The following is a 10,544-nucleotide window of genomic DNA, read 5'->3' on the forward strand; positions in this document are numbered from 1 at the left end:
AAGGCCTCAGCAGGAATGCAGTGGAGCTGTGGGGAATCTGCACACGGGCCGGTGGGTCAGGGCGCCTTCTCCTTTCCCTTGGTCAAGGCTTCAGGCCTTATGTGAGCGCTGGGCTTGAATCACAAGCCCCGCATTTCTTAGCTGTACGACCTTAGGCAAGTCTTTTTACCTCTCTGAGCCTCAATGTCCCCGTCTGTAAAGTGGGGATAATCATAACTTGTGGGGTTGCGGTGAGAGCTAAACGAGGTGCTGAATGCAGAGCCCTGAATTCAGGGCTTGTGCGTGGTAAGAGCTTAATAAATGGCAGCTGTAAGGATTGTAGCATTCGGCTCTAATCTCCCCTGTCCTCACGGGCCCCACATCAAGCAGGCAGGAAAACTGGGCCTCGGGGGAGCCCCTTTCCCATGCAGTCACCTCTTGGAGGGATGGGGTCCAATGGTGTCCATCAGAGCCGGCGCTGGTGGGCAGGTGGGTGACCCAGCCCCCCACCCCACCATTAGCCAAAAGAAGAGGAGTCATCACCCAGTGCCCTGGGGGGTTGTAAATTTCCAATAAAAGGTGTGACCACTTCCAGTACACTCAAATAAAGGTCTGAAGGTCATAGCGCTGCGGCAGCCTGCCCCGCCTGCTCCTCACACCCCCAGACTTGCACGGCGGCCAAGTTGAGCTCTGCAGGCGGTGCTTCCCGGTGCCCAGAGGGGCCCCAGCGCTGCTGACTCAGCAAGACCAGTAGCTGTGAACTTGGCTCTGCCTGGCTGCTTTCCAGAGCCTGAGGGCGTTGTTCCTGCCCCTCCCTTCATGTCTCTCTCTCCTTCACAGGCGCTAAGCCAGTCACCACCATCTCCATCAACCAGGTCCTCTCCAATGAAAGCCTCATCAGCTACAATAAGTTTGTGCAGGTACAAGGGCCACAGGCTGTGAGTGGGGCAGGGCGGGGGGCATGGCTGGGGAAGGGATGGGAGTGGAAGTCTGATGCTCACAGGTCGTGAAAGTTCAGGCTGGAAAGCTCAAACCCCCTCCCTTGACCCGAGAGAAAAGAGGGGGTAGGCCATGTGGATTGAGGAGGACAAGCATTCCAGGCAGAGGAACAGCACCGACGATGGCCCTGAGGTGGAACGAAGGGGCATGGAGTGTATGAGGATGAGCCAGGAGGCCGACGTGGGGTGAGGGGAGCCGGGTCACACCAGGCTTTGTAGAGCATCGCTAGGTCTTGGGCTGTGGCTCTGAGTGAGCTGTGAGGCCCTTGGGGGATTGGAGCCGAGGAGGGACCTGATCTGACTGATGCTTTGAAATGATGTCTCTGCTTCTGTGTGGAGAACATATCAGTAGGTCATGGCGGGCGCAGGGGCTGGTCCATCAGGAACACATGGCACCTCAAGCTGGACAACTGTAGAAGAGTTTAGTAAGGGGAGTCTTTACAAAGAAACAGGAAGGATTTGAGGCAATGAACAAGGGACCATGCCACATCCTCAGGCTAGGAAGAGGGGAGTGGTCCCCACCCCTAGGCCTTAGGGAACTAGGGAAGGGAGCTGTTCTTGGAACCTGGAGACTGTCACTATGGAAAGACAGCTGTGAGACGGAGCTGTGACCTTCACAGCCAGCCCACAGTGACCTGGCAGGGAGGGAGCTGGGGGAACAAATACCCCAACTGCACTCTCCTGCCAGCCCCCCATCTCCTGCCAGTGCTGCCATTGGCTGAACCCAACCGGAAGCCAGAGGGCACGGGGGCCCCTGATGCCCAAGGATCAGCCTCCTGGGGCACAGAGCAGAGAAGGGTGTACGGGGGGTCTGGAGGGGCAAGCGGGATATGCAGCACAGGGTCCTACAAGAAGCAGATGCCAAGATGGGGTTCAACGTGCGAGGATTCTGTTCGGGACAATGTCTGTGTGAGGGAAAGAGGCAGGGAGCGGAGAGGCTGGAGGAGACTGGGAGAGCTGCCCTGGGTGACCGAGAGGGAAGGAGGACCCGTACTGCCGTGCGGTCTAAGGCACGTTCAGCAAAGCTTTGGGGGATCCAGAGGACTCCCCTGTCTTCCGGAAATGGGTCTGCCTTAGTATCCTGTCGCACTCCGCCATGGGCTGTCAGCAGCTGGTGGGAGGTGTGGCCTGGGGCACAAACACAGGAAGGATTTCGGAGCTGGAGCCCGGCAGCAAGGGCCCTCGGTCAATCCCACTCCCCTAGTAGGAGGTCTGCCAGGAGCGTTTTCACAGCCACCGTGTGGAGCTAGAGCAGAAGAAGCAGAGACCAGTTAGGAAGCCACTGCTGCCCACCAGGAGGGAGCAGTGGAGGCGGGGGAAGGGGCCAGGCTGAGCACGTACTTTAGAGCCCGCTGGCCTTGCTGATGATGGATGTGGCGTGAGAGGGGAGGGGCATAGAGAACAACAGCAAGGCTTTTGGCCCACACAGCCGTTACATGTCCAGAGCTGAAGGATGTTGGGGGAGGAGTGGGTGGCAGGTGGGGCTAGAAATGAAGACTGTGTGTTTGGACCTGTCGCATCTGATGAGCCTGTTAGACATCCACGTAAAGATCAAAGTGGTGGTTGTACTTACAAGTCTGAGCTCAGGAAAGAGGTTGCGCTTTACGAAGCGGTTGGGAGATAGAAATTTCGGACTTGTCAGTGTCTAGGTGGTATTTTAAACCATGAGACTGAAGGGGATCCTCTAAGGAGTGGAGGATCTAGAGAAGGGAAGAGGGTCAAGGATGGAACATTCTGGAACACTCTCATTTGAGCCCACCTAGTGGGATAGGACCATGAGGGGTGGGACCTAGGGCAGGTACATGTTGATGAAGGGGCACAAAGAGAAGGTTTGTGTAGAGAGTTGATCGGTGGGCACTTGGGCCTCCTGCCTCTCCTTAGCCAGACATGACCTCTTGGGTCCCCCCAACACTGGCAAGGTCTCCCCATCTCCCCCCCCCACCCCAGAGCTGCATCGACTGGAACCGGGAGGTGCTGAAGCGGGAGCTGGGCCTGACGGAGCGGGACATCATCGACATCCCCCAGCTCTTCAAGAGGGAGAGGAGAAAGGCAGTGGCCTTCTTCCCTGACTTGGTGAGGCCGCCATCCGTGACTTAAGGTTTCATCAAATGAGGCTCCAAGCCTCCATTCGCCAGAGGGGCAAGATGCTCAGTCACTGCCACGTTTGGGATTGTCCTGGCTGGTGGTGGTGGCAGGGAGAATCGGAGGTCCCAGGGTGCCCAACAGAAGGGTTTCTAGTTGGCTGACCATCATGGTCACTACAGAATGCTCACTGGCCACGCTCTTGCTCAGGGGCCATCAGGGAAGGGCCCCTCTCTCCTCCCAGGGACCCACTTGATGTTTATGGAGTGAACTTAGGATTGCACAAGGTTGTGTGTGTGAAGCGTGTAGCATCAGCTGGAACTCAGATGCCCATTCTGTCCCCTTTCTCCCAGCCCGCAGCTGTTCAGCGGTCTCCCATGTATTTAGGGAGATGCAGAGGTGATTAAGGCTGCTCCTTGCCCTCAAGGACCTTCCAGTCAAATCTGGTGAAGGGGAGACTCTCCTCACCTCTCTGAGGGCGTGTCCCAGCAATCTGTTTTGTATAATAAAGTGATGTGGCAGTTCAGAGGTGGGACAAAGCACTTACAGCCTAAGAGGTAGGACTGGAGATCCCAGAAGGCTTCATGGAAGAAGTGGCCTTTGATTGAGCCCTGAGGGCTTTGCCTCTGGTGCTTCTAAAACTCGAGCTCTGATGGACCGCTGGGGCCTCACCCCATGGTTTCTGATCCAGCAGGTCTGAGGTAGGGCCCGAGACACTGCTGCCTTTCTAAGAAGCCGGCACCCAGGTGGCGCTGATGCTGCTGAGGACCACACTTTGAGTAGCACTGCTGTAGATCCCCCAGCTCCCCTCCACCCCCTCCATCCCCCCCCCACTTCATGCCCTCCCCACTTCATGCCCTCTCCACCTCTATCCTCCAGAGGAACTTGACTTGCTCATCATCAGAGCCTGGCCCGGAGCCTGTCAACACCACCATTGCTTCATCCCCCACTTTTTTCCTTCCCCTTCCTGGCTAATGTTTTGCCCTCCTTGATTTCCCCATTTGCACAGCCTCTCGTCATTCCCCTTCCTTCCTGCATCTTTAAGGAGGCCTTGCAGTTATGCGTGCCCCCAAAAGCTTGTGCATTGGTCCAGGGTCTTGTGTTCGCGGGAAACAGAGGGCCACCCAAGCTGGCTTCAGTGAGAGCGGGATATTTAATACAGGCACACCGTGAAAGCCGAGGGCAGGGGCGGCTGCTGTGGGGGCGTCGGGAGAGCCTGGAACATCTCTTGTCTCTATGTCTACATCGCTCATCCCCTCCCCCTTCCTCCCTCCCCCAGCTTGGCTTCCTTTGCTTCTCTGTCCCTGGGGATGAATATGAACGTGGCCACACATAGACACAGGCGGAGATTGACTCAACTCCACCACCATGTCAACTTCAAATACCCGAGAGAGAGAATCTGATTGGTCCAGCTTGGGTCAGATGCCTACCCTGGTCTGATCAGCCACAGCCTAGGAGGTTGGGATTCTGTCACACAAACATGGCAGCCACCACAATCCATCAGTACGGAGGGCAGTCACCAGAAAAATAGGTTGTCATTGTGAGCTCTGCAGATGCTCCCATGGGAATGCTGGCTAGAGTTCTTACCAGACCAAGTTCCTCTCCCACTGCACGAAAGGGCCAGTAGCTATTTTCAAGCCTGCCTAAAAGACAAACCCAGGTCCCGGCAGGTGTAGTGAGGTGCTGGGGTGGAAGCCATGATGAAGTGCTGACTCTGCCTTGGGCACCCACTTCTTTGCAGGTGAACATGCTGGTGCTGGGGAAACACCTGGGCATCCCCAAGCCCTTCGGGCCCGTCATCGACGGCCGCTGCTGCCTGGAGGAGAAGGTGCGGTCCCTGCTGGAGCCGCTGGGCCTCCGCTGCACCTTCATCGACGACTTCACCCCGTACCACATGCTGCACGGGGAGGTGCACTGCGGCACCAATGTGCGCCGGCAGCCCTTCTCCTTCAAGTGGTGGAACATGGTGCCCTGAGCCTGTCCCCACCCGCCTCCTCTCCCCCTGGGTGGGACGTCGGCCTGGGTGATGGAGACGGAGACAGGCCCTGAACAATAGCGTCAGGAGACCCCAAGGTTCCAGATGGAACACTCAGGGTGACCATCCCTCTCAGACGCCCTTTCCCTAGAAGTGTTCATGCCTCACCTGTAACCCGCTTGGTTGTCAGACTTGATTCCTCTTGGCCTCCCAAGAAGAATGACCTCATTTCTTGTGGCCTCTCCTGTGGATCAGCATGACCTACAGGGACTCCTCCAAACATCCCACTTCCCACCCCCAAATCCTCCATTTGGGGCCTAATTCAATTTGGGGCCTGGAAACATCCATGAATCTCATCTGCCACCTTGGCCTGTGTGTCCTAATGGAGGAAGGACCCGCAATTCTGCTTTGGTCTGGTTGCTTCTCGCTCGGCAGGGGAACAGCCCTCAAGTCAGATCCCTCCACACAGGGCAGGAGAGATTCCGCCATAGCTGCCCCCACAGGGAAGGAGCCGGGGTCCATGTAGATCAAGGTGGGACCAGCATTCCACCTGCCAAGCTCCTGACCAGATGGGGGACTCTGTCCCCCGCCCAGTGCCCAGCATGAGCTTTCACACAGTTGCTGCTTCTAGATGTGTGTTGAAGGAGCCCTATAAATGCCCCATCATGTAACATTAAGAAATCCGGCTTTGTCCCAAAACCTCCTGGAATTTCTTGGAGATGAAAATATCCGGGGAAATTCTGGAGATTGGAAAGCTTGCACAGTTGAGAACTGTCCTTCGTGATGCATCGGGTGCTCCCCTGGCCCTGGGGCGTCTCTCTGCAGGAGGGGAGACCCTGAGAGAATCAGGCCTGGGTTTCTGTTGACCTCTGGTGGATGTTTCCACATCCTGCTGTGCCTCAGGAGACAGGGCCGAGACAGCTCACAAGGAGACCACTCTGGGAGTGAACCATTCTGAGTGCAGGGGAGGTGGGGGGTGTTTTCTCCAGATGTGTGTCACATGTGTGTTCTCTATGGGTCCAGCTGTGTTTCCATCACTGGCTAATAAATCTACAGAAACATAAATAGTGTGAGTCTAATTCTGGCCCTTCTTTGGGCTTAGGACATGACAACAAGAACAGAGGAGTTTCTTGCAGCTGAAGCATTTGCCTGTCTGGCCCCCGCAGAAGTTGGGACTGACAAGCCCAGATTTTGGTAAGACTGTGAGGTTGCTCCGTCTTCCCCACAGGATGACTTAGGGCTGCCACGGACAGTTGCGATGATATTGATGCATAAATGCAAGCCCAGGGGTCAAATGTCAGGCTGCCAGGACCAAGCGGGCACGGCAGGGTGAGGGTCTGGGCTGTGGCCGGAAGGTTGCATTGTGAGTGTCGCAATGGGGGAGGCCAGAGTGTGTGGAGCATGGGGAGGCCTGCTGTGTGCGCTTAGCAGCATCCTCCTTCGTAACACGCGGAAGCCACGATGCCCCATAAAAGGCCAGGTAGGCTTGCTACAGAGCCCAGGCAATCACAGCCTCTGCTCGTCCCTTCCAGCCCTCTTATCCTCTCTGGAGGTGTAAAACACAGAAAAAACTCAAGCTGGCCCTGGGGATGGGTGGCTTCTGGGTGGTTATGGAAGATGCTACAGCCTTCCCTCAACGTCCCCTCCTCACTACGGTTTACTTAGATTCTCTGGAACAGACCCCCAATGCCCTCACATGACCAGATTTTGATGGAATAAGCCCACCTCCAAGGGAAGCTAGGACAAATGAGGATGCTGAGGAAATCATATTTTTTTGAGAGGACTTGAGTTGGGGAATGTGACTCTCTAGAAGGCAAGTGCCTAAATTGGGATGCTCTGGGATTGGCCACGGGGCTCTGGGAGGACCCAGCAGAAAGCCCTGGAAACCTCTCGCATCTCAAGTTTGCCTCCTGTGCTCCGGGTGGGTGTGGGTGGGCCAACTGGGCAGCCCTAGGAACCTAACCCCAATACGGAGGAATCAAAATAAATCCTCGTTTGGGCCACTGAAAAGGACGTTCACTTGTCTGCACTGCAAAGGCGATAGCCAGTGTGTTCATTTCCTACTGCTGCCGTGACAAACTACCACAAACTTCGTGGCTGAAAACAACTCATGCTTATTATCTTACTGTTCGGGAGGTCAGAAGTCTGAAATGGGTTCCACTGGGCTAAAGTCGGGGCGTCAGAGAGCTGTGTATCTTCTAGAAGCTCCACGGGAGAGTCTGTTCTCCTGCCCTTCCAGCTTCTAGGAGGATCCTGCATTCCTTGGCTCGTGGCCCATTCCTCCATGTTCAGAGCCAGCCGCATAGTATCTTCAAATATTTCTCTGACTCTTCTGCCTCCTTCTCCCACTTATAAGGACCCTTGTGATTCCACTGGGCCCACCTGGATGAGCCAGGCTACTCTACGATCTCTGGGTCAGTGGATTTGCAACCTTGACTCCCCTGGGTCACATAAAGTAATGTATTCACAGGTTCTGGGGATGAGGATGTGGGCATTTTGGGGGGCCATTATTCTGCCTTCCACAGCCAGCTAGGCCCCTGCTAGGCTTTCTGGCCTCCGTGAGCTGGACCACAGCTGCCCCCTCTGAAATCCGGCTCAGGCCTCTTGACAAGTGTCACAGAGCCAGCAGGAGAAAGATGCCATCAATGGGCCCTCCCTCCAGGGCCAGCGCTCAGTCCCGGACCCTCAGTGACACTGGGCTGAGACCTGTGATCCCGTGAGTGTGGGCTGGGTGGCTCCTAATAGCACTGGGGGCTGCCTCATCAAGCCTGGGGTCAAGGGTCACCCCACTGGCCACTGCCTTCCCAGATAGCTGCCTGTGGTGCACTGCCTAGTCCCTTCCAGGGCCTGGTTCTCAGGCCTGGAACCCCCCCGGGATGAGGCCTAGGCTCTTCTGAGGGAACTCGCTCTCCCCCCAACCCATACTGTGGTTCCTCTAACACACTGGTCAGCCTTGACCCTGGGAAGGTCAGGATGGGGGCCCAAGGGAGCCTGAAGGCTGCTAGGCTGGGCCAGCTATTTACACTCCAGCAAAAGCTTCTTCAGCCCCCTCTATTGATTCCTCATTCATTCATTCACAAAATATTCAGTGAGAATCTCCTGTTTGCCAGGCAAAGTCTCTAACACAAGAGTTTATATCTAGGGAGGTAGCAAGTAAAGAAACACGAGTAACCAAAAATTACGGTGAGTGCCATGAAGTGGAGAAGGTAAGGGCCGGAGAATAAAGGGGACGGGGATCAGCTTCACAGGATAACCTTCACCTCCCAGAGGAGGTGGTGCTTGGGCCGAGACTGAAGGATGACCCCGAGCTGTGGGCAAGCAGGGGAACAAGCTTCCAGGTATTGGGAGCTGCCGTGCAAAGGCCCGGAGGTAGAAGAGTGCTTGCAGCACAGACAGGATGAAAAGACTAGGATAGTTGGGGTAGGGCATGGAGTGAATGAGGAGGAGGCCTGTTTTCCCATAGCCTTACCATGCACCCGTCAGAGCATGTCACCCTCTCCTTGGCCCCTCCCGAGGCTCTGACCTGCTAGGGTAGAGCACGCCCAGGCACCCTGCCCACACCCACCGTCCCCGGGCAATGGCACAATGGAAAGGCTGGGTGCCTCAGAGTGGGATGATCTGATGCTGCACTGGTGCTTCCCAGCCGTGCACCTACCTCTCTGAGTCTCAGTTTCCTCCTCTGCAAAATGGGCACGATAATTGTGCCTGCCCCACAGAGCCCGCATGGGGTTAAGTGAGGGGCTGAGCGGCAGAGGGCCCGGCACACAGGAAGCGCTCTGTAAATGATGCCTTTGTTGTGTAACCTCCCCGAGATCCTCCCCAAGGGACTGCTGTCTATCCACACTCCTAACTCCTGCATTCTGACAGAGGACCAGGACCTTCTGAGACCCAGAGGCCGGATGTGGGGGGAAGGGAAGAGAGGGCTGGTCTGGCAACTCTCAGATCATGTCCTGCTAGGCTCAGCTGCGTGGGACTGGCCGAGGGAAGGCTCCAGCCCAGACAGGAGCCGAGGGCCTGCCTTTCCTGTGGGATCCACGGCTCTGGGCGGCGCTGGGCCGCCTGACTCATGCTGTACTCAGAATGGGGAATAAGTGACTGCAGGGCCTTGGCGGGGGGTTACCCAACCCTGTGGCCTCCTGCACCCCAGCCGGCAGCCCCGAAGGGCGGGAGTGTCAGCCTGGGACAGCTGCGGCTCCAGGGAAGGAGGGCCGGAAGGGAATTCTGGACGACTGGACAGAGTCAATGGGAACCACCATTTCCTGCAGAATCCGTGTCACCCCACATCTTCCACAGCATAATGATGGTGAGCCTGAGTGACGTGCTGGGCGCGTGCCAGACGGTTTACACGCGTCACCTCATTTGCTGTTCACAACGAGCTAACCGGTATTTACTATTATGACCCTCACTTTATGGATGAGGAAACTGAGGCACAGAGAAATGAAGGAACTTGCCTGGGTCACAGAGCCATTAAGTGGGGGAGACTAGCCTGGTGACCTCCACAGCCTGGGTTCTTAACCAGCCATGCCAGTGTGTTCATTAGAAATGCCTGGAAGGCTTTTGCAAACTAGCAGAGCAAGGTCTCCACCCTCGGAGATTCTGTCTGGACCTTGGGATGTTGCACAAAGCTGCCTGGTGATTCTGACGTGCAGCCAGGGTAGAGCGTGGGTGACCCATGCCATGTTGTCCTTCTCAGCATCCCTGCCCTTCTCTCCCTTCCCCCACCCCAAATCAGCAATTTCAGGGGCCTGTGGTCTCCGTTTTGTGGTAGCCACTTGGCACCTCCAACAAGCGGACACTTCCTGCTACATTCAAATTTTCTTGCTGGGCCAGTGGTTCTTAAACAGAGTGGATACAAGATTTCTTGGAAGAGTCATTAAAAATACAGATTCCTGCCCCCACCCCCAGCCAGGCCTCCTCCAAAGGCCAAATCCCTGGGCCTGGGCATCTGTATGTTGTAAAGCTGCCCAGGTGGGTCTGATGCACACCTGGGCTAAAAATCCCAATGATTTCCCATTCATTGTGGAAAACGTCTGGACACAAAGTGAACGTTTATCTAGAGGGTGTCTTTGAACACATTCTGGTATATTCCACACCTTGGACTATTACATTGTCATTTAACAAGAATAAGCAGGAAATATCCCAACTGACTTGGAGGGATTTCTACAGGGTGTTGTTGAGTGAGAAAGACAAGATGCAAAATAGTGTGTATAATATGGATGTCACTACAATCACCATGACCTCCAAGCCCCGCCCCAGTGTGTGTGCGCACATGTGTGCGCGTGCGCGTGCGTATTTATGATTATTTGACCATGGGAAAAAATACAGACGGATACATACTAGATTGTTAACGTGGGTGTGGCAGGTGGAGAAAGGAGCCCAGCAGGCAAATAAAGGATTAAAAAGCCCCTAAAAAGAGAGTGTGACTTGGCCATATGTGTGATTTAATTATTTTAATTACATATAGCATGTATATGTATAAAAGTGCTTTTTTTTTTTTTTTTAATAAAATG

The 10,544-nt window shown here is 55.4% G+C and overlaps 1 protein-coding gene across 1 annotated transcript in view; it reads left to right on the plus strand.

Moving 5' to 3' along the window:
• PADI3 (peptidyl arginine deiminase 3) overlaps positions 1-5,805 on the plus strand; it is a 31,838-nt gene extending 26,033 nt beyond the window's left edge. The window contains exons 14-16 of the mRNA XM_058553024.1: positions 820-899; positions 2,925-3,050; positions 4,801-5,805. Coding sequence (XP_058409007.1) covers positions 820-899; positions 2,925-3,050; positions 4,801-5,034 — 440 coding nt within the window. The 3' untranslated portion in view covers positions 5,035-5,805. The remainder of the gene's footprint in view (positions 1-819; positions 900-2,924; positions 3,051-4,800) is intronic.
• The last annotated feature ends 4,739 nt before the right edge of the window (positions 5,806-10,544 follow it).

The sequence above is a fragment of the Diceros bicornis genome, chromosome 13 (assembly GCF_020826845.1).
Source record: "Diceros bicornis minor isolate mBicDic1 chromosome 13, mDicBic1.mat.cur, whole genome shotgun sequence".
Lineage (NCBI taxonomy): Eukaryota > Metazoa > Chordata > Mammalia > Perissodactyla > Rhinocerotidae > Diceros > Diceros bicornis.